We start from the raw sequence: 25,103 nt of genomic DNA, 5'->3' as shown, positions 1-25,103 counted from the left end.
AGCTAACTTTATACGGCGCTGCTCACGAGAAGGATCATCAGCCTCAACATAGAGACTGTCAATAGGTGAAGTTCTAAAAGATCCAAGACAAAGTCTCAGACCTTGATGATGGACAGGATCCAGACGTTTAAGATTGCTTTTGCAGGCTCCACCATAGACGATTGAGCCATAATCAAGTTTCGAACGTACTAGTGATCGATAAAGATGGAGAAGGGTAGCTTGATCCCCACCCCATTTAGAATTTGAAACCACTTTCAACAACTCAAGTGCTTTCAGGCATTTAGTTTTAAGTGATTTAATATGTGGTGAAAACGTTAAATGCGAATCAAAGATAATACCCAAGAACTTGGCTTCCTTCACAACTTTAATGGTCGTCCCATCTAGAGATACTTCAGGGTCTTTATGTGGTTTGTATTTTCGACAAAAATGTATGCAGTTAGTTTTCGATTTAGAAAATTTAAAGCCGTTTTCAAGACACCATTTATTCATTTTGTTTAAACACAGCTGCAATTGCCGTTCAATGGTATGCATATTTTTACCACGACAAGAAATATTAAAATCATCCACAAATAACGATCCATCGATTACATCGTTTAAAACTTTAGATAAACTGTTGATCTTGATGCTAAAAAGAGTGACAGACAAAATACTGCCTTGTGGAGCACCCTGATCCTGATTGTAATGATCAGACAGGGTAGAACCCACACGGACCTGGAATTGTCTGTTATTTAAAAAGTTGGCAATAAATTCAGGCAAACGACCTCGCAAACCAAAGTCATGTAAATCTCTCAAAATGCCATATTTCCAGGTTGTGTCATATGCTTTTTCAAGATCAAAAAAGATAGACACAGCATGTTGTTTATTAATTAGTGCGTTTTTAACAAATGATTCCAGTCGCACTAAGTGGTCGACAGTACTTCTGCTTTTACGGAAACCACACTGTATATCTGTTATGAGATTATTTGTTTCCAAGTACCAAACAAGTCGATTATTTAACATGCGTTCCATGGTCTTGCAAACACAGCTAGTTAATGAAATCGGACGATAATTGGATGCATCTGTATGATCACGTCCAGGTTTAGGTATTGGTACCACTATGGCATCACGCCATGAAGGAGGAAAGCTACCCAATGTCCAAATATCATAAAAAATACTTAGGACAGTTTCCAGACAGGATTCTGGTAAATGTTTCAGGAGTTGATAATGGATGTTTGAGTAAATTTTATTTTATTGATCTCCATTTGCTTTTTCCAAATTGGGCACTGTTTAGAAAATGAAGAATGGTCGCCCTTGGTGCACTTTTTATAATCACTGTCACAATCTTCTGTTGTGTGTGTCTTCTCACCACAGTGAGCACACACAACAGACAATGTACAAGTATTTACACCGTGTCCATATTTCTGACATTTAAAACACCTTAGCGGGTTGGGGATGTAGGTATCAACTGGAATGTTACAGTAGCCTGCCTTCACTGATTTGGGAGGAGTAGGACATGAAAAAGTAAACAGATACGTGTTCGTTTTGGTGGTTTCATTGTTTCTGCAAGTTGAAAAGCGCTTGACGTAGAGTACACCTTGATCCTTCATTTCAGATCCTATATCAAGTTCCGACATATTTTCAAACAATCGGTCTCGATCTCTAACGATACCTTTGCTTGAGTTCAAAGTTTTGTGTGCAGAGACCGTGACCGGAATGCCCACGAAAGATTTGATGGTCAGCAAATTAGTTGCTTGCTGCTTTTTCCCGCACTCTACTAGCAGAGCACCTGAACGTAAGCGTCTTATGTTCTTCACATCCCCTGCAATACCTTCAATACCCTTGGATACAGCAAAGGGGTTCAACTTCAAGGGTGCCGTGTCAGGAGTCTCAATTACAATGAAACGTGGCCAATACTCAATCGATGCAGACGGTCTATGGTCAGTATCAACAGGGTCAGTATCAAGTGGACGTTTTGTTTTTTTGTTGGGTTTTCATAAGCCATGGTTAGTTTAATTTGATTCATCATCTGAGCTCCCCATCCACCACGGAGTATCACAAGGACAATGCTAAAGTAAGCGGGCCTCCAGCTTACAGCACGTCCACCAAGGATACTCGGATGACATACTCCAGCAGAAGAATTAAAACATTAATAATTCTACCAGACTGGCCCATGAGCCACCGCCTTCTGGGCATACGACTCTAGGCAAAAACATGAATTAGTAAAATTTGAAATTCACAGGTAATCCAAAAATCGGCCAAGACCTAATAAAATACATATTACTATTCTCAAAATTTTGTGCCACATTACATACAGTAATGCTCAGGGCTTGGCGTGACCAGCCGATTGGTTGAACCGGGCCCATTCAACCTCCCGTCTAGGTGAAGTCAGGGCCGAGGTGGTGTGTTAAGCAATAGGAACACTGGTCCTGCTCCCATTGCCCTCAACCACCAGGATCCCCTCCTCCACCGACACAGGGCCGCAACCCACGGCAAACGGGTTGGTGGACCAAATATCCCCCCGGGTCCACTACGGGGGTGTCAGCGAGCTCTTAGCATTACCCAGCACCCACCACGAGGAGGTGGCTCGCCACGGGTGCCTGTAACTTCGAGGCATCCCCATGTGAAGAAATGCAAGAGAACGAATGTGTTCATCATATAGGATTGATCAAACATATTCACTACTGATGTCAGATTTCCCATTGCAGATCTAGGTCATATGACTCTATACACCCAACTGTAAACCTATCCTGGCGAGCATCACAATGACTTAAGCTAAAAGTGCACCATCATCTCCCTGTTGAGACAAAGGTGACATCAGAGTTAGTGGACCAAAGAGAAAAGTCATATCCAAGGTCGTTATAGAAAGCGCAATACACAAATTCGTTCTAATGATACATACAGCACTGATATCACTTAGCATGCTTGTTTGGTGTTTAACGGCGCATTCTGCACGTCCAGTTATATGAAGTAAATATATGACGGTCTGTATATAATCAAGTTTGGACCAGAAAATCCGAGATAATGGACATGGTTCTACTGTGCTAGGATAGGGGGACACACAGCAGCACGACTGAGAAAGAAATGGTGGAAAAGAAACCGAACGAAAGGACAGTCATAAGAATCCTTAAGGCAAAGGTATTGTGTTTCATCTACATTCGTCTACTTCATCAGACAAAGGAGCCATAGTGTATACCTGTTTCTCAAGAACACGTGATATCTTATCTATATGTTGTAGACAAAGAATCATTGTCTGTTATTATTGTCAGTCTTAATCCCTGCCAGTTGGCAAATTGTAACTAAGACTACAGACAAAATATATCATCACAAGGGCATCGATTGTGTCTGGCTGTTTTGCAGACAAGCAGTTATACAGTTAAACAGCTATACTTTCTTCAGCTGAAAAAATACATACTTTTTTATAGGAAAAAAATCAATTTATCATATTTGCTGTGCATTACTAATTGAAGATGTACACAGTCGAACATGACAGTTATATATATGTACTTTGTGGCGTTAACTAATCGATGAATGTTTCATTATAGGAGCATCCAAGCTTCGCCTGTCTCTCACAGCCTACGCCTTACACACCTACAATACTTTACATGTGAAAGATGTAAACTTGATTACAATATGTAAATCTCCATTTACCCACACAGTCAATATATAATAATTGATATTTATATATACGCATGCTACTCAAACTTTGCTAAGGATCAAATCATGTATTCAACAGAAAACAATAAGGTAGGGTCAAATTGGGTTTATGTCTTTTGTTGGCAGGCTTTTGTAATATACATATATCCCATTTCAGTGTTAAATGTTCTCGTCACGATATGGCTGAAATATTGCCGATGAGACGTTAAATATTAAAGGGGCACTGATGCGGAGCAATTTACGTGGACTGGTTTAATCTTTTGTTATTGTTTTTTTCCCGTGAGTACCCGGATGAAATCCCACAATTCGTGACTGGTTCGTGACCCTGCTGCGCAGTCCGTATGCGCAATTGAGAGTTTAATTATAGACAGATCAACTAAAGTGAAGTCGTTTTTACCTCATTACAAAAGTATTATGAAAACAAATGAAACATTTTGAAGGATCCGCCAGTGGTAAAAATGGTGAAAAACTATTAGGAAGGAAAAATAACGAAGCCAATGTACGTCTCTATATATTGTCTCATAACCCTAATAACTTTATTGTCATATTTGTATGATTTTGAAAATTAATAAAAGAACACACGGTCTACTCATGCTCATAGTAAATTCCTAACATGACTGTAACATTTAAACATTGTATAGACTGCCAATGTGCATCCTATTTCACACACATATGCGCTCTAGTGTGTGTTTTCTGTCATATAGAATCTGCTGAATGCTACAACAAATAAATTAAAGCAAAATGCAAATAATGAATGTAAAACAGACGCATTTTATAGCAACAATGTCAGGCTATTACCTTGTTCAGGAATGTATCCATCAATATCCACATAAAAGAACGATATTCCATTCATCTGAATTTGGTAAATAATCCTGCTCTGTGTCGTGTTTCTTACAACAGTCTAATTTGTGAAAAATTAACACATCCTTTCACGTCTTTCAAATTGGTGAAAACCTGATAAACCTCTCATTGGTCACCCAAGACAGCACACCTGGAAACTAATTGTATGACGTCCGACATTCTAAGTAATTTAGTTAACCGATAATGAGCAATCAATCAACGTAATGGTGATTAATTCTTTGAAGGGAGGATGTTGATTTTACACTCGCACTTAACGACAGGGTGTAGTCAGGATAGATTAGTACATCTACATACTGTCTTTTGACAAATCCGCTGTAGAAGATAAAGGTAATTAATCAATCAGTGTGTTATCGGTTAATCCGTTGATCGATGTTTGTTTTGTAACTCAGCTGATAAACCGTCTTTCATCACTTACATGCACATATTACATAACATGCAATACATTTGCCACTACAGACCTTAATTTATAATGTTGAGTATTTACTCCAGACAGGAGAAATGCCAAATGGGAACCATTGTTGAGTAACCTGAGTGCTGTTATCACTAATTATACCTGTTATAAATTAATTAACTGGCCACCAAGAGAATGATCATCAAACGCGAGTTACAACAAGGAAGATGTAATCTCTGTGTTGCATGCAGCCCGAAAACACTTATGGTCCGAAACTGTTTTGAGGATACCAACGGAACATCGTTACATAAGAAATACATACAGGCATTTGCTGTGTAAATAGGTGTAATCAGTTTTTTTAAGTAAGAAAATTTTCAGATTTTTCGACCAGTGGCAAAGGCATTGTTTTTGGCTTACGAATTCAAATAAATCAACTCTGTGCTTTTATAGTCATAGATAATAAACCAGGTCCTTAGCTACAAAAATTTACGTATGATATATGCTATCACAGCTGGGCCAACACTCAAAGCTTATCTAAATATAAAGCTTTGCAATCTTTCGGACCCAAACCACTGGCTTGCTACGTGCCTGTAGAGATAATATTTTCACATAACATGATTAAATATCGAGGTAAAAAACGCAGAAATAGGATCAAATTGGATCAGTCACTATACCATCCAAGCATCCGAAAAATAAACTACACAGCTGGGATATTTTGTTACAATCAGACAAGTAATACCATGGATATTTTTAAATGATGGCATATGATGGGCATCCGGCGTCCTGACTGTTCAGGTGAAGAAATTCTGCTAATGTGGACCGGAGCCCAGTCCCTTTGTCCGTCACGGTCGAAGGAGCGGGCGCTGACCAATTTGCAGATTGGTTTCGTTATTAGACTGTTGGCGACAGACATTATTCGCTCCGCATCAGTGCCTCTTTAAGTCACTCAAATGTGGTTTAAATACCTAAGCTTAGGTTTTACTATGTCACTGCATTTTGTGGATCCCATACCATACAAATATGGATTCGTTCTATGATTTGCAGAATTGCATTTCTATGGTTACTCATGAAAAATGTACATAACGTCAGATTAGAGTGGGGACATCCTATATACTTGTCAAATGTAGCGGAAATATCATTACACAGGCTTTTCATACATACATTGAGAATCGATATGTGACATATGGGGCATCGAATCCGAACCTTTGACATGATGAGGGAAGGTTTGAGTCACAACTCTACCCTACACCGGCGCTGCGTGGCTTGGGAAGAGGTTTATGGACATCCCCCAAATTGCACACTCATTTGCTTGAAACATTTTACAGCTTTATTTAGTATCAAGTTACAGAAATCGAGTAGCCGAATCAGAAACGTGCAAAACCTAGACTCTGTGCTTGACAATAGCATAAAAGCGAGAACAAAGGTTGGTACTATGCAAATTCATTGTTGTTGCTGGTGCTTCGAACGTAAGGAACTCGTTATACAGACATCATCCAAAGGCAGGCGGGATAAGGTGCATCTGACAAGGGTGGGTAATAGACTCATATAACTACCTTATTAAGAGACGTATGCTGTAGCGTTAGCCCAAGTATGTGCCAGAACAGTTTACTGTGTCAGATCTGTAACCCCAAACGTTACTTTCATATTCTTCAATATGAAGAATTCTTAATATGGGTTCAGTTGCATCACTCTCATACATTGGCGAGAGACGAACATCGCTATACCGGTACATAAACTGTTGCAATAAGCAGATATGAATATCCATTGTTTTGTGGAAGGAAACATTGTTCATCAAATTTGCAGTATTTTTGTAAAGCAAATACTAAGAATTTTATTGCAAAGTAAGCACAACCATTAGGTTTTCCTGTTCGCTGTTGCTTTAACGTTGTTGACATTTTGAGGATACCGCCTCAAGTTATCTTGATGTAATCCGGAGGAACTGTTTGGGACAGCTAACCCCTTTTGGAAAGCAAATCTGAATTCAAAAGCTTTGCTTTACATGTGCACAGTTTGGATTTCTGTGCTTCTGTATGGCTGTCGTACCATCCGACTGAATTTTCCGATTCTTCAATTCTAGGTGATCTAGTTTGTTTGTGGGGCATGATGTTACTGCTTCTCTGAGTCGTCGGGTGAAGAATACTTCAACTTTTGGTCGGGATTTGTGGGTGGGCGGGTAGAGCAGGACACGGTTGTGGTTGCCCCTTTCACAAATGCCTGGTGTACTAGCTATTTTGTTCGTGTCATCTATTAATATAATTTTCACAACTGTTATTTCCTTCACCGGTCGGAGTTTGTTTCTGAGGATAAGCATGTCTGGGTGTTATTTTGCACTGATGCTCCATATTTAAGACAACGTTCGGTCGTGTCAAGGTCATCCCGATAGAAAAAGAATTCATAATTATTTCTGATGGTCAGTGAAATTGTTACACTATGTATACCGTCATGGTGTTAAGTAGGGGAATCTGAAATTTCGTTTACTTAAACTAGAAAATAATATCTTGCCAGAGATCAGTCAGGTCTTTTCACATAGGGACGGGGTGGAGAAGTGAAGTGGTTAAAGTGCTCACAATTCCCTTTCTGGTATTCCGAGCTGTAATATTGATGGAATATTTTTAAAAGCAGAGTAAAACTCAAGTCACTCACTCTCACATGGGAAATCTCATTATCTTCTAAGTGTTGTTATCTTCATGCTATTTTGATTCAAGCATATTTGTACGGTTTCTGCTTAACGTACTTGGAATGGAAATGGCATCTGTATCGTCTTTCAAGAGATGCTTGTCCAAGGCACCATGACTACGTTTAAAATGATATCTTGAATGAGGTAGGATATTTTCCCCTCTCGTCTATATGCATTAAAGGCTACTTTCTATATTCTGATAGGTTCGGCAAAACAGGAAACGATTAACAAGGAAAAGCACTGAAACGAAATGGCTATTGATAGTTCAAGATCATCAACAGAAGGTCACCCGAGGATGGTCTTCATCTCGACAGTGTTTGCATCTGTTTTAGCCCTGCTGATAGGTTACAACCAGGCAATTATCTCGGGGGCCATGTTATTCCTAGTTGATACTTATCAACTTGACACGTTGTGGCAGCAACTTATAGTAACATCCAATACCATAGGGTGCGCATTTGCACTTTTTCTAGCTGGGTACCCTGTCCACATATTTGGAAGGAAAAAGATGATCCTTGCGTCAAATGTGATGTTGTGTATTGGCGCCGTCATATCTGCTGCAGCTCCCACAAAAGAAGTGGTTCTTGTTGGGCGATTCTTGGCAGGAGTGGGAGGAGGTAACACGTTTATGTTTTGGCATATATCCATAATGTAAGTTACATGAGTGCAAGTTTATCTCATTTTTTGATAAATATAGACAACAACATATTTTTTAAACAAAAGAGTATGGTTCTTGCCTAAGTTCATTACACATTGATAAAGTAGGTTTTGTTAAAGATAATGAATATGTTTTTGAACGAAAGTGTCGACCTTTAGTCCCCTATCAACCTGAAGAGAACAAGTAAGACAACCTAGATCCTCCAACAAATGTTTAAATGTTAACCTCTCCAAACATTAAGAATGAAGAGACTGACGCCACCAAAGAAATCGTTGTTCTCATATTTAAAATATTTGAACGTATCATCAAGATACATGACCATGTCAAAACGTAATATATATGCATGTTGCAGGAGCGGTATCGCTCGTCGTACCGATGTACATATCAGAATGTGCCCCCGTGGACATCAGAGGGACCCTGGGAAGTTTAACACAGTGTTTAATCTCTGTGGGTATCTTCCTGTCATCGCTTGTTGCCGGTGTTTTAAGCGGAATGGGGGAAGAAGCATGGAGGCGAGTACTTTTTTCTCAGGACTGAAAAAATACACCTCATTGTTGTATGCTTTCATGTTAATAAAAGTTTTGGAAAAGTTACTGTTATTGATATGTGTGATATGGATTAGATTATAATGAATCAATAAATAGTTTTTACTTTTCTCAACAGATGGATGTTTGCTTGTTCCTGTGTTGTCGACGTTGTACATTTTGTGGGATTTCTCTTCCTCCCTGAGAGCCCCCGGTGGTTCATGGACAGAGGAAGAGAGAAAGAAGCCGAGGCTGTCCTCAAGCAGCTGAGGAATAATCCGGATGAAATTGCCAAGGAACTCGATGACATGAAGAAAAGTGTTGCAGAAGGAAAACGTCTAAAACGTCACGAAGGTTGGTATGTTTGAAAGGTTGGTTGACATTTTACGTCGTAATTTCGTCAAAATGTAAATTATTCATCCGAAACCAGTTTATCATTGACTTAACCCAGCGATATCAAACTTTGCATGTGGCAAATATTTTATCTTGTAACATATGTTATTTAGATGTGGCCACTTGGACGTTTCACACATTTTTATGTCTGAAATTGATGGAAATATCAACTAATAAGTAATATACTCACTCCATTAGATCCCAAATGCAACATTAAAGTACGAGTTGTTTTAATCATTTTAATGTATGAGAAGGGATGTCACAGATTCGGCTGCTTTGGCAGCTGTGGCTGGGGCATACGCCATTGTGTTTCCAGTAATTCCAACATTCCTTGGTAACCAACAAAAAGGATATGTGCGAAAGGGAGTGCACTACACGCTCTTCACTGATTATAACGTATTGTTGATATTGCAGTTGATTTAGGTCTAATTTCTTCAGTTTATATATGAAAACATCAAGCTGTGAAGTGGCAATGGAAAGTGGTGCCTTTTGCTATTTACAGATTTTGGTGATGTATCATTTTCCGAATTTCCATGGAAACGGTTCAAACTTAGTCTCAAACGGGAGGGATGGGTTCCGTTTCTGGAGCACAACTCGAAAACTTCGTAATATCTATCGGCACAACTTGGCAGATATGTGAGACGGACCCCAGGGTGGTGCCTTTCGCTATTTGCAGGTTTTTCTGGTTTTTTTTTTTATTTTCCCCGATTTTGATGGAAACGATTCTGACTTAGTATCAAATGGGAGGGAGGTAACTGTCAGATTATTTGTCCTTAAAAATATGTAGGGGCCGAAGGTATATGCCATCTTCTGTTGACTCTTGTTATATTGTACTGTCCAAATAGTGCCACAAACTTTACCTTTCTATAATAGTTTTAGTAGTAATTGTGATATCCTAGTTGTTTTTTCTTTCCTATTATATTGAATCTATACTATATTATAGGCATCCTCCATCTTTATGTCAAATATGTTCCCGTCACGATATGACTGGAATATTGCCGATGTGACTTTAGATATCAACACACCCACTCATAATCGAGTTAAGGATGGATTCATGTTCTGCGTAAAGCATAAAGCCATAATCGACTTTAGAATGGCTTAGTGTTCTATGCAGATGAAAAAGGATTAAAAGCAAAGTATATCCTCAGGTATTTTCTAGTTATTGTTTTTATATGGGACAGAAAGGTGAAACCAAAATGAAAGCATTTGGCTTTTTTACAACTTTAATCAGTGTAAACTTTGTACATTTGTTAAATATTTATGCAATGTCTGAGTACAGGACTGCAGAGGCGATTAGGATTGTGGTATATACAAAGAAGAAAAAAATGTAGCTCTTACTGCAACAGCTTAAAGGGGTATTTAGAGAAACAGGACCATGAATGACGACTTGAATCACTACAACGCATGAATATTGGTGACACGTCTAATCTATTTCATCGTGGAACGTTGTCCTTGTATATGTTGTGTACAAGTAAAATGATACATAAACATAAGTCTGATTTTATTAATACCACAGTGTCATTTACTATACTTTAACTGCTGCACAGGAGATGGTTCTTCTACCATTGCTCGTGTGATGAAAACACCGCCTGTACGAAGAGCACTGATACTTGGAATTTGTCTGGCCACGATAACACAGATCACAGGTGTAGGGCCAATTTTGTGAGTAATTTTGCGATGACTTAAGCAATATTAATTCAATTACCTCCTGATATATTTATATGCTAAAGTCATTGAGCAAAATTTATACTTAGGATTGACAAAGCTATTTTGAAGTTTATAAGAATGTTATGTTTGTAGATTCTACTCAGGGATAATATTCAGAAGAGCAGGATTCAGTGGAGCACGTGCAATATGGATGACTACAATACCCAGTGTAATAATGGCACTCTTATCTTTCGCTGTTACGTGCTTGATCGAAAGATTTGGCCGGAAACATCTTTATCTTGGAGCCCAAATAGGTCAGTCCGTTTGAAATGAGTATGCGTCAGTCATAATCATGCATCTTCTGCTGTCTTTAACCCATAAAGGTCCGGAGTAGAACAGACCTTCAGCAGCCCATGCTTGCCATGAAAAGCGATTAACGGGATCGGGTAGTCAGGCTCGCTGACATGGTTCACACAAGTCGTCGGTTCCCAATTTCGCAGAAGGATGGTCATACTGTTGACCATTGGATTATCTCGTCCAGACTCGGTTATTTACAGACTGCCGCTATATAGCTGGAGTATTGCTGATTGCGGCATAAAACTAAAGTCACTCACTCATTCTGCTGTCTTTGTTAGATGCATATGAATAGGTACGAGTCGTCTTGAGTTTGTATCCCCATGGTGCATATTTATATACAATATTCACGGAAAGTATTGAGAAAACATCTAAGACATGTATATGAACTACTTAGATGAATACAGTCTAAGTCTCTTTTCTGTGGTTCGGAAAAAAGTCAAACCAAACTTTCATCAGTAAGAAACACATTATCCCAAGCTCGATTTTCGTGAGCCCCTTTTCTAGTTTAAACGTCTTTTTGTTTATGCATCTTTCATTGGTTAGGGAACTCCACGCTTTTTACCCAGTCTAATCCGTTTATTTTTTGTCTAATGGTGTGATTAAATAAGTGATGATTACCATAATTAATCAAGTCATTCCTGGTATTCTCAGCGCTTCTCAATTTTCCCCTCCTCACAATCTGACCACGTCACCGGCGATCTGTAGTACTGAACTTCCCTGGCCTCAAAGCCCTGTCTTGTGACCAATCCCAACTCCTGACTGAATAATCCTCTTCTGTATACCGTAGATAGAGGAATGTTATGTCTATCAACTATCTCTTTTGCATTAGTCACGCCCCTTTCAAAATCACCTTTCTTTCATCTTCCTCTGTCCAGTCTGCCAGGTCAACAAAGGAAGCTGTCTGCTAAACCAGGGGAAATAACTCTTTATGTAGTAATGGTCATTTTTAAGCCACCCATATTGAGTACCTTACAGTAACACATTTACAAGTCGAATATCGGTATTAGAAAACAAAGATTTTCTCCATAATTTCTGAGGCAGTGTGTATTCAATGTGTATTTTGTGTAACTCGACGAAACGTATTAAACGTATTTTCTATTGTGAAGACGTGAGTGTCTAATGTATTTTCACGGGTTGTGGCAACTAATATCAATAATTGCTGTATTCTGTTGTTCCCAGGTCAGTTGATTGCCTTGATTATTCTTGGACTTGGCTTCTTCCTCTCAGCAACACATTCTCCCGAAGTCAGTGATGACATTCAGATAGCCATCAATAACGCCACATCTACCCCCATATGTAATTTCAGGTAATGAGTCTGAATGATATATATATATAATCAAACCTACTTGGTAGATGTTGTTCTCTTTTTCATTCCACTCTATATTTTGCGTCTTCACTGATGCTATATGTGACAGTGTCATTTGTCGACAGCTATTTTCAATTAATGGCCTTGTTTTCATCGCTATATGGCTGTAACACTGCCGATGCGACGTAAAATTATAAGTTACTCAGTCACTGAAGACGAGGGTTAGGACTGACCTTTAGCCACCCGTGTGTGTCGCGCTTGTTGACCACTGGATCTTTCAAGTCCAAACTCGAATATTTACAACCAGAACATATCTATTACATTGCTGACAGCGGTCGTAAATAACAAACAAGCAGCCAAAATATTGTAAGCATGAACGGGCACTTGTATAAACATAAAACGACATAATTTCATGTGAACCAAGTGCCAATCCAGAATTCGCATTAGTCGGGAATCATATACAGGATATATTTATGTGAGTGAGTGAGTTAATATTTTAAATCACATCGGCAATATTCAGCCATATCGTGACTGAATATCGAATTATACATTTATGACAACTGATACAGTATATATTAAAATCCTGTCAACGGAGAGTAAAACAACTAGATTATCTCAGATATATATGTAAAACTATAATTAAATCAAAAACATTTTAACTACAGATCACACATACAATATATACAATACATTTTAAAGCTGACAAGCATTACACATAGCTGAACGTTGATCACCATGCTAGGGACCATGGAGACTTACAGTACATTTGCTTCTTACACGGACCCTAGCTGGATTTAAACCATACCTTCAGCTTTCACGGGGTTTGTGAGAGAACGTTTTGTTTTCAAATTAGTACACATATTCGGAAACAATGCACTACACACTAAACACGTCCACAAAATGTGAAAAAAACCTGTTTCCTTACCCTACATTGCAGTCAAATTACTACACTGAGGCAAGCCATGACCACCGAACCCCGATGGTTGATAGGCATGAATTACTGAAGACAAATTATAACTAACTCGCTAACTGAGCAGATTCTTGCTACCGCAATAATTTAAGATAACAATTGCATTGATTACAATTAGCTATTGCTAATAAAAACAGTAACAGCATGTAGTCAATTACATAGTCATAAAGACGAAACATGCCAATATGTTTTTAGGACATGTGAGCAATGCATCGACTCTTCAGAATGCGGCTTTTGCTACGACGTCCTCTCAAGAGCCTCATGTGTACCTGTGTCGTTAAACGGCAGTGCTACAGCTGGGAGATGCTCTTCCTCCAACTCTTTTAACAGTTCAGACTTTACGCTGGAAACACAGGCCTGCCCGAGTGATTATAAATGGATTCCTGTGATTGGGTCTTCACTATATCTGGCTGTATTTAGCTCTGGTAATGAATTAGTGAATCACGTCTTTGTTTTCATATCTGCCCTGAATTTCTTTAAATGATGCACACTTTATTTTTTCATAAAAATATTATGTATCCGTAAACAGTAAAACGATCAGCGCATGTCCTTTTAAATCGTCACTTATGGTACACTTTACACAGTACAACATTTAAGTTTTCGGACATTTTTATCGTCATGGTTGCGAGTCTGCTGGACTCATTTTCAAGAGTAAGCTTGTATTTCAGGTGTTGGGGTCATCTTTGTTGTGATAGCTGAAATATTTCCTCTATGGGCACGCGGCACATGCTGTTCCATAGCTACTGCAGCTATATGGATAAGTCAGACTGTTGTTAGTTTCACCTTTCTGACTGTGGCTGAAATTATCACTGTATATGGTAAGTGATATCCGGACTCCCGTCGCAGATGTGGGCTATTTTGGTTTAACGACTTGATCACTTGTTTAGTAATATTAATAGTTATCTCCCTGGCATGGTATGAAATCCCAACGTCATTCAGATCTAAAAACCTTTACTCTGTTTTTGAAGCTGATGAACACTCAAACGCCCGTGAAGATTCATGGTAGAATAGGTCTTCAGCAACCCATGCTTGTAATAAAAGGCGACTAACGGAATCCGGTGATCAGGTTCGCTGACTTGGTTGACACATGTCATCGGTTCCCAATTGCGCAGGTCGATCCTCATGCTGGTGATCACTGGATCGTTTGGTCCTGACTCGATTATTTACAGAAAGCCACCATTTATCAGAAGTATTGCTGAGTGCGTTGTAAAACTATACTGTCTCATTTTGTTTTTTGGAGTACGTGCATGCCTGAAAACGTACAGAATGAATAACGTCTGAAGAACCAGGCTAGATTTAGTCTTCAGCGACCCATGCTTGTAGCAAGATGCAACTAAAGGGTTCGGGTGGTCAGTCGTCATCGTATCATTTTTGCTTAGACAAATGTTCATGCTGTTGATCACTGGATTGCCAAACTAGATTATTTCAGACAGCCAATACATAGCTAGAAGATTGCTGAGTGTTCAACAACAAACATCCTGAGCCTAAATGTCTCTATTTCGCCACAAGAAGGGCTAATAGATGATTAAATACTCCTTTTGTTTAATGGAATCTCCAAACCATAAAAAAATTATCCAGTAAACTTTTTTCAGAGTACAAATGCGCCTGTAAGAAATATTTTTCAATACTTCATGCAACATTCTGTTTTCAAGGTATGTTCTGGTTGTATGCGGGGTGCTCGTTACTAGCTGCCATTTACATACTGATCTTCATGCCGGAAACGAAAGGAGTGAGACTGGAGAAAGTTGGACTGCTGTTTATGACTGACGAGGAGAAGAGTGCACTCCAAATTACCGATGGGCCTCGGACACAAACCATTGTAGTGGATAAAAATGTATGAACTGGCACAATGCCGTGCATGGCCATACTAAGCAGACCGGCAACACTTCGACACTGACATGTTGTTCTCATCTTGAAATTCATTTTCCCGAGTCAAAGTTGGTAACTAACTTTGCGAGGCGAGGCCTGATTTATTAAGAAATGGACGACGTAATCATGTAAGCTACGTGAAACCTAAAATCAGAATTCGTAATGGATGTACTCGTTTCATTTAAGATGTAACGGGAACACAGTAACCATTTATCCATGAAACTAATACCTGAGGAGCACTACCACATGCAGATGGATACAAGCCGTACGTACACAGTTGTAAAGAACGACTGTTTGGACTTTAAAAACAGTTAAAAATTCATATAAATTATGAAGTCCGGAAGATCCAATCGCAATTCGCCACTTGAAAAAGATATATAAGGACAGTACCTTCAGCTGAAGAAAACAGCCAGTTATGACAATTGTGTAATAAGCGACGTAACATTATTGTGATGAAGAATGTTTCATGAATGCTTTATTCAAAATTTAGACCGGTTCCCAGTTACTGATTATTCATGATTCTAAATGGCTGATTATTCATGATTCTAAATGAATGAATATTCATGGTTAAGAAAGGGCGGGCGCTGATCGTTTGAAGTCTGGGGTCACATGCAGCTTGATTTATGAAAACACTAAATGAAAACGTGGACTATGACTACTAACAGGATTAATAAAATGTGAATACATGATGTATTTTTTTCGAGTTTATGGATGACTAGCAGTTTCCAAGTGAAAGGGAGTGTTATTGTGCATGTGAAATTTGAACTTGAGATTGATACTTTATTATTGGTTATTCATGAAAACAAGAACATTTTTACATTTTCTGATTGTTACATTTTGTGATTTATTATGTGGACATAATTGTTTTGGTACTATACAATAGCTGTCGTTTACCCAAACACCCTATCTGCCTTCTACCCTTAGAGGATTGCAGTTTAAGGGAGGTAACTATTTAAATAAGATCCAATGACTTGCACATATAAAAGCATGACTAACTTTGGGTTTACGCCGCTTTTAGCAATATTCCAGCAACATCATGGCGGAGGACACCAGAAATGGACTTCACACATTGTACCCACGTGGGGGTTCGAGCCTGGGGTTCGATCTTGGGTCTTCTACGTGCCGAGCCAACACTTTAAAAATTAGGCTACCACACCGCCTCATAAAAGGGTGAACGTCCGCTTCTCTGTTCTCGTATTCTCTGATGTAACTAACATCCATCCGTGTCCATCAGTACAACTGAAAGTTGCATCTGACGTTAATTGAAAAATGTTCCCAACATTTATCTGTAAATCAGTTTCTGGAAACGTTCATGTTAGGTTGCTTCATCGACATTAGACAGTACAATACGTTACAATACAGCAAATATATAAACTAACCCAATCACATTATCTGATGAAGGCTTGTGATCACAGCATCACTGTATTTCTGAGACAGGGACAGCCACGTATGCGAGAAAGCATGCGAACAGCTCAGCACAGGTTAATGAATAAATAACGTCCTCGGCACTTTTGCATGTGGTTCTCGAACACCTGGCAGTGCCTTTCTCTACACTCCTCCCTCCTAATAAGCAGTGAAGTGTGTCAATATTTTAATGATAATTCGTTAAACAACTTCTTATTATTAGGACAAAAATTCTGCGAAAAACCTCACAGAGTTGTTGCGGTGTTTTGATTATGATCAGTGTTTCACTGAGTATGTTATGCTTATTTGTTTCGAGTAACATTGCAATTCATCGGTCCGCTTTTGAGCTAAACGGACCATAGAACATATGGCTTCTAAAAGTAGAGGAATCATTTGTGAAAGGCAATGATATGAAATATGCACGGCGACTAAACTACCAGTATCCGATTTTCCCGAAACAAACGGTCCACGTGATTTGATTTCAGGATAAAAGCTAATAGGCTAAACATTGTTTTGTTTTTTTTCCTTTTTTCATATCGAAAATAGATTTTACTGTCGTGAATAAAAACATTTCGTTTTCCGACTTGGAACAGCGTGCTCTAGTTTTATCTGTTTTACATGTATTTTGGGGCTCATGACAACAATGGTTTTACATAAACAGAATATTCACGATACATAAGCAGAGTATACAATTAAAGAAGTTTCTGATTAGTAACCAAAACAAATTAGTGAAGTTAAATCGATATCAACTGTCATGCTTTTAAGATCATATACATTTGTGTGTAAATGGAAGTTGACGACACACGTGTAATTTCTTTCCAGTCATGGACAATTGGTTTATCTGAAGTGAAACCCGTGAAGGCCCGGGTTAGAATATTGTCCTTCAGTAAATCATGCTTGTCGTAAGAGGCGACAAACGGGATCGGTCGGTCAGGCTCGCTGACTTGGTTGACAGATGTTCTCGCTTCCCATTTGGGCAGATCGATGCTCATTCTGTTCATCACTGGATTACCTGGTCCACACTCGAGTATCTACAGACCGTCGCCATATAGCTGGAATATTGATGAGTGCGGCTTAAAACTAAACTCACTCACTCTGTGTCTGAAGTGAATGGGTGATCTGATGTGGGCAGTATTTCATATCCAGCATTTTTATGTCATCTTGATTATATTTTATGCTAACATTTATATAGCGCCGATATCCAGTACAGCTGCTCAGTGGCGCTTTCTTTTCCCTTCGATCAGGTAATAAAACATCGTATTTTCATCTCAACTCCCTGGGGATCATGCAACTTTTGTATGACCATAGTAGGCGCACCGGGTTAATGTGGCTTTCCCATTGTGACGAGGCATTCATTCACAGCTGGGTGGACTGGGGCACGCAGTCACAGTCCTACCTCCAGGTTTATGCACGCTGTTGTACCCGCAACGAGGTGTTTTCACGTATTCTTGTGGCTACCATTTGATCATTTATCCACGGATTCGTGTGTTCTTTTACCAACGGATTGCTGTGTTGTTCTAAGTGCACAGGACTGTGTACCACACACTAAGGGTTGTGATAACACTGAAAGTGAGTGAGTGAATTGAGGTTTACGCCAGCTATTTAAAACTGCCCTAGCATTTGCTCTTGAATTTACACTACCCTCGAGCTTGGATACACGCACGTGTAAAGAAAATCACATTTTAAATGCACGCTTTCTTTTTGTATTGTCACTGATTATTTTATTCACCGATTCAGCAAATTCAAAATGCCTAATATTCACTCGTGTATGAAACGTTTGCCTACTGAAGCCGTTTGCAATCATCAATCATTCCCGTGTACACGAAATGTGACGTCATATTGTTTTGTGGATGATACAGTCGGTTACAATATATCACTGTGTACAACAAACCACAGCAGTAAGCATTGACACTGAAGATCAGACGGTGAGATGTGAGAAGTTGGTGCTAATGGCATCTTTTTCATAGCGAGTGAGTGAGTTTATGTTTACGCCGCAGTCGGCAGTATTACAGCTATATGACGGTGGTGTGTCAATAATCGAGTCTGAACCAGGCGTCCACTGATCAACAGCATGATGATCGATCTGCGCATCTGGGAACCGAGGACATGTTTCAACCAAGCCTGACCACCCGATCCCGTTAGTCGCCTCTTACGACAAACAAAATCGCCTATTATGGCAAGTGTAGTGAGAGGCCTTATAATCACTATCAAATGATTTAACCACTCCACTCCTGTCACTCCAAACATTATAGATCGAGAGCTTCATTTCTTCTTTGAATTAATTGACAATTTCATCAAGATACATCATGCCTAAGTTTTGAATTTAGTTTTACGTGGTGCTCAGCAATATGCGAACTATATGGTGGCCACATCTTGGCTGAAATCATGTAAATGAAGACATTCACAATACAGATAGGTTTATGGAGTTTTAACAATATGGATACATTTAACAACAATAACCATGTACATTATAGAGACAGTATTCGTCGTGGCGCCGATGTGCATATCAGAATGTGCCCACGTGGACATCAGAGGGCGTTTGGGAAGTTTTACACAGTGTTTACTCTCTGTTGGTGTATTCCTGGTATCAGTTGTAGGAGGTGCTTTCAGTGGAATGGGAGAAGCAGGGTGGAGGCGAGTACTATTTTGCTCAGGACTGAATAAGTGTCACCCCTGTACTGTATCTATGCATGTTCCTTGACGTACCGGCAGTACATGAATCATACTTTAGTAATATGTTCCATAAATACCAGCATTTTTTTTATTCTCAATAGATGGATGTTTGCTTGTTCCTGTGTTATCCTGTGTACACTTTGTGTTATTTCTCTTCCTCCCTGAGAGCCCCCGGTGGTTAATGGATAGAGGAAGAGAGATAGAAGCCGAAGCTGTCCTCATGATACTGAGGAATAATCCGGATGAAATTGCCAAGGAACTCGATGACATGAAGAAAAGTGTTGCAGAAGGAAAACGTCTAAAACAGGGACCGATCAGACAAAGAGGAACCGTCTCCGAGAAGTAGGAATACGTGCCAAACGTCCAAAAGTTGCCCCCTCCTTGACACGAAAAAATAGAGAGGCTATCATCTCAAAAGGCTTTGTCTGTTTTTCCTCCAACTCTTTTAACAGCTCAGATTTCACCTTGGAGACATAGACGTGCAGAGGTGATTGTAAATGGATTCCAGTGATTGGGGCGTCAGTTTTGCTAGCTTTGTTTGGTGCTGGTAAGAAAATAGAATCTCAAAAGTCTTTATCTGCTTCTGACTGTAATATGTGCGTATGATAGCGTAAACAACGCACACCACATGTTTACAAGATATAGTTATTATGCATACATAAACAGTGAAAAGATTACCTTACGTATCTAACTATAAATACCCAGGGTATTCGGGAAAACATTTATTTCCTAAAATACAGAAACTAGAGTTATTGATCACTCAAGTTGTTAAATGTGTAACTTTGTCAAATAAGTCGAACCAGTATAGTACAAAGAGATCCAAATCATCAAATCTAATTTGCAAAAGTGCAATCCGTTTTGTAAATTCTCTTTCTCAGTCATATTCAAGAAACATATCCGGAAACACGATATCGGATTTCATTTTTTTTTTCATTTTTTTTAGATTGTCACGCAAGACCAGGACACTTTGTTGGTTAACAGTCTTCAAGTTTTATTTTTTTCATTTCAGTTTGTGGCGTCGTGTTTGTTTGTAGTGATATCTGAGATATTCTCTCTCTGGTCTCGTGACACATCGCTACTGCTGCGATGTGGATATGTCAGATTATTGTCAGTGTCACCTTTCTGAGTGTGACTCAAGCTATCACTGTATATGGTAAGTGATCTCACCTCTCACTCTGTGTGGCTGTGGTTTATCTAACTGTGGCGCAAGCTATTACTGTCTATGATAAGCGATCTCACTTCTTCCCCTGTGATAGAGTGGTATTTTAGGCCACAGACAAACTGTAGCATATAGGGTTGTGCAGTATAGAAAATATGACCAGTCTTTTGATAGCGGACAAAGGATGGCAACGTACTTCCCTCGCTCCGGTTCGAAAACTAATTTTCATGTCAAAATAAAATATCCCCACCATCAAAGGAACACGGCCATTAACTCACTTGCGTGTGCTGTCATATTTCCAACCCATATGTAATAATTATTAACGTGAAAACTATTTTATTCAACATTTTAAGCGCCATTGGCGGTATACAGATCGTTCTTTGCCTCCATTCCCCTACAATCCTCTATTTTGACATGGATTTTTTCATTTTCAGTTCTGCAACAGTAAAACTGACTGACTAACTGCCTGAGTTTGGTTTTACGCCGCTTATAGCAATATTCCAGCAATATCCAGAAATGGGCTTTGCACATTTCACTCAGTGGGAAATCAAACTCGGGCATTCGGCGTGACTACCACTTGGCTAGTCCACCGCCCCTGTAAGAATGAGATGTTTCGAGGAATTGATAATTGTGGCCATAAGCAAAGCAGTGTTTATAGACTGAAATTGTAGAAGCGCATTATAATGTCGGGAGCATAATTATGGTACGGCACCTGCCAACATATAAAATGCAAAAGATGATACACGTCTTGCATATAATGACATGTCAACACCATTGAAGGGGCAGTGGGACAGCCTTGTGGTTAGAGTTCTATCGTATTTATACTAATCAAATTTAAACATTAACACTGACGTTTGTGGGATCTTTTATATGTTTCAACGTATTCATTTTGAATTACACCAGGGTATGGCAACAACGGTAAATGGAAGTTCAGCTTCACTAGATACTCCAAACCATGATAGGACGTACCACGAGTTCTTCCGTTTGAGATAAATTTTAAAATCGTTTTCTTGTATTTCGAAGTATACCTTTGGAAATATAAGCTGAACATTCGGTAAAAATTACATCAGAATGTTTTCAACAAATCCTTATTATTATTGGTGTTTGAATCAATTTTAAAATCATTTCGATTTTGATTAGATGCTTCAGTAATGCTTATTTCTCTAGTAATAAACAGGAACAGAGTTGTCGTTCTTGTTCTGATGTTCATGCGTCAATATGAAAGCCTTCTAGTGGAGCACAAGTTGGTATTCGGCTTGTTCGAGAATAACGCTAGTGGTTAGCAAATGTGTATCGTCTTGACCATTCACACTGAGGCCCAAATGAACTTGTTTAGCCTCACTGTACAGTAAAAATACATTTCATTACTTCTCTTGGTGCCATTATTTAGAAGATGGATGGTAATTAACGAAACACTTTATGGATGAACAATTTTTCAAATCAGGTGATGTGACGTTTCGATAACAAATTATTGCATACATGCTTCACAACCATACAAGAATCTGTATCGAAACGTCTTGTCAACTGAATAAAGACATTGTTCATTGATACGTTTGTCCGTAAATAAATACATTTCGGTCATGCCAACTGCAAATGATTAATATCATATGACGAAAAATAATGTTCATCAATTGTACTAATATGTCTGGTGTAACGAGAATTTCCAGAGCGAGTAAGTGAGTACAGTTTGACATCGCAGTTCAACAACATTCCACCATTATTGGAGGACAACAGAGCGTTGTGCCCATGTGATGAATCGAGCCTGACTCTTCAGGTAACCCCGCCGCTGAATATGGAATATCCCAACGTGAGTGTCCGCTCACTGGTTTCACTATTGGGGTTCACCGTCTATGCATTGCACTACTATATCTTTTCCCAATATTATCGTGTCAAATCAGGATATAAGTGACACACCACACAAGGTAGCACTGGCTCAAGCTAGGTTGTGGTAAAAATCATCCGTAAGACTAAACATTCGTCAGATTGTAACCCCACTCATTGATGAAAGAAGCAGTGGAGTTTGATATTATGTTGGATTACCACAATCACACAACATATCTGTCAGTAGAAAAACCCTCCTAGGATCTATTTCTGCGCTCCTTGCTCCGAATTACTAGAATCAAATGCCTGTTCTTGGTAAGACTAAACAAAGGAATTTATTGCTGACGTTGACTCGTTGATGTATCTGCGAAATTAGGATGCTCGAGAGAGATCATGAGCTAAAGGTTGCCTTTGGTTGCCTGATATGAAACATTGTGCATCTGAGATACGATTTTACGCCAAAGTGGCTCTATTTAAGTTGACCCGTGAAGATCCGGGCTAGTCTGGATTATTTATAGCTGCTACATTGCTGAGTGCAGCGTAAAACTAAACTCACTCACTCCACTGTGCAAGTAAATTTTCCGTGACTTGTTCCTATGACCTGTAACTTCGAGGCATCCCCATGTGAAGAAATGCAAGTGAACGGATGTGTTCATCATATAGGATTGATCAAACATTTTCACTACTGATGTCCGATTTCCCGTAGCAGATCTAAGTTATATGATGCTATACACCCAACTGTAAACCTATCCTGGCGGGCATCACAATGATTTAAACTGAATGTGCACCATCATCTCCCTGTTCTGACACACACAACACTAATATCACTTAGCATGCTTGTTTGGTGTTTAACGACGCATTCTGTACGTCCAGTTATATGAAGTAATCATATGACGGTCTGTTTATAATCAAGTTTGGAACAGAAAAGTTTAGATAATGAACATGGCTCTACTGTCCTAGGAAATAGTGGAAAAGAAAACGAACGAAAGGACAGTTATACGAATCCTCAAGGCAAATGTATTGAGTTTGACGTAAAAGTGAACTTAAGAGAGTTCATCAGACAATGAAGCCATAGTGTACACCTGTTTCTCAAGAAAACGTGATATCGTATCTGTTCGCAGTAGACAGAGAATCATTATCTGTTGTTACTGTCAGTCTGAATCAATGCCAGATGGGAATTGTAACTGAGACTACACACAAAGTATATCATCACAAGGGCATCCGGGCCTCGGTTGTGTCTCACTGTTGTTGCACAAGCAAGTACTTACACCTTAAACAGCTATACGTGTTTCATCTGGAAAGATACACACTTTTATGTGTGTATATACTTTATGACATAAACAAATCAATAAATCTTTCATTTCAAGGGCATCGATGCCTCGCCTGTCTCTCACTGCCTCTCGCCTGTCTCTCTCAACCTACACCAGCACACATATATACTACTCAAACTATACTATATGCTATTCAAACTTTGCTAAGGATCAAATCATGTATTCAACAGAAAACAATTAGGTACGGTCAGATTTGACCTGTGCTTTCAGTAAGCATGGATCCTAGGTTTCAGTATGTCACTACATCTTGTGGATCCTATACCTGCTATTGACATGTTGTTTTTTGTCATGGACTCGTTCCATGATTTGCAAAAGGTCTGATGGGTGCCATGAAAACCATTTCTATAGCTACTCATGTATCAAGTACATAAGGTTAGATCAAAGTGAAATTACGATATTATTATATATCCAGTTTTGAATGAATGAAATTTCCAATAATAAATCTAGGTTTAAGAAAAGTTGTGAAATTTTGTTATAGCAAAGTGTGAGTAGTATACTACTGTACATTTTTCACGGTAATGATATGTAGGCGCAAATATCACTTAAACGTTATTTTGTTGATTTTATGTCCAAATGTCAGATCTCTCCCTCTCTAGTAAATGAGTCTGGACCAGTCGACATTATGAGCATCGGCCTACAGAGTAGGGATTCAATGATATGCATGTACCAGTTTAGATAGGAAGGTGACGGGGAGATCGTGTACCGGACAAATATGGCGGAAATATCTCATTAAGTAGGCTTTTCATACATTGTACCATGTGGGCATCGAATCTGAACCTTTGACATGATGAGGTAAGGTTTTTGTCACACCTCTACCCAACACCGGCGCTGCGTGGCTTGAAAAGAGGTTTATTGGCATCCCAGCAGTTGCACAGTCATTTGCTTGAACCATTTTGCAGCTTTTGTGGTAGTATCAGGTTACAGAAATCGAGTAGCCGAATTAGAAAGGTGCACACCCTAGACTGTGCTTGACAATAGTTTAAAATCGAGAACAAAGGTTGGTACTATGCAACTTCATTGTTGTTGCTGGTGTCTCAAACGTCAGGACCTCTTCATACAGACATCACCCAAAGGCAGGCGGGATAAGGTGCATCTGACCAAGGTGGGTAACATCCTCATATAACTACTTTATTAAGAGACAAATACTGTAACGTTAGCCCATGTATGTGCCAGAACAATTTACAGCGTCAGATCTGAAACCCCAAACGTTCAATATGATCTCAGTTCAGGTTCAGTTGCAGCACTCTCACACATTGGCAAACCTTCTAGTCATCGTAGAATCTCAAACGTTTCCTATAACCAGAGATGAACATTGCTATACCAGTACAGAAACTGTTGCAATAAGCAGATATGAATAGCCATAATTATGGAAGTAAATATTGTTCATTAAATTTATAATGTTTTAAAAAGCAATTTCAAAGAGTCAATTTAT

General features: G+C 39.1%; 1 protein-coding gene across 1 annotated transcript; it reads left to right on the top strand.

Annotated features, from left to right (window-relative positions):
• The first annotated feature begins 7,812 nt into the window (after positions 1-7,812).
• LOC137297284 (proton myo-inositol cotransporter-like) lies at positions 7,813-15,254 on the top strand. Its single transcript, XM_067829297.1, has 9 exons — positions 7,813-8,176; positions 8,570-8,729; positions 8,881-9,095; positions 10,682-10,796; positions 10,935-11,095; positions 12,318-12,444; positions 13,610-13,839; positions 14,083-14,232; positions 15,067-15,254. Exons 1-9 carry the CDS (start codon positions 7,813-7,815, stop codon positions 15,252-15,254), a joined length of 1,710 nt encoding a protein of 569 aa, XP_067685398.1.
• Positions 15,255-25,103: the final 9,849 nt, after the last annotated feature.

The sequence above is a fragment of the Haliotis asinina genome, chromosome 9, assembly GCF_037392515.1.
Source record: "Haliotis asinina isolate JCU_RB_2024 chromosome 9, JCU_Hal_asi_v2, whole genome shotgun sequence".
In the NCBI taxonomy this organism is placed as follows: Eukaryota; Metazoa; Mollusca; class Gastropoda; order Lepetellida; family Haliotidae; genus Haliotis; species Haliotis asinina.
Note: the sequence above shows the minus strand (reverse complement) of the source record. Positions and strands in the feature narration are given on the sequence as shown.

Bases quoted from the DNA above. Each gene is read 5' to 3' on its own strand.
- LOC137297284 (XM_067829297.1), top strand. From the start codon at position 7,813: ATGGCTATTGATAGTTCAAGATCATCAACAGAAGGTCACCCGAGGATG. The intron at 12,445-13,609 runs GTAATGAGTCTG...ATATGTTTTTAG, and splicing joins ACCCCCATATGTAATTTCAG to GACATGTGAGCAATGCATCG. The intron at 13,840-14,082 runs GTAATGAATTAG...CTTGTATTTCAG, and splicing joins TCTGGCTGTATTTAGCTCTG to GTGTTGGGGTCATCTTTGTT.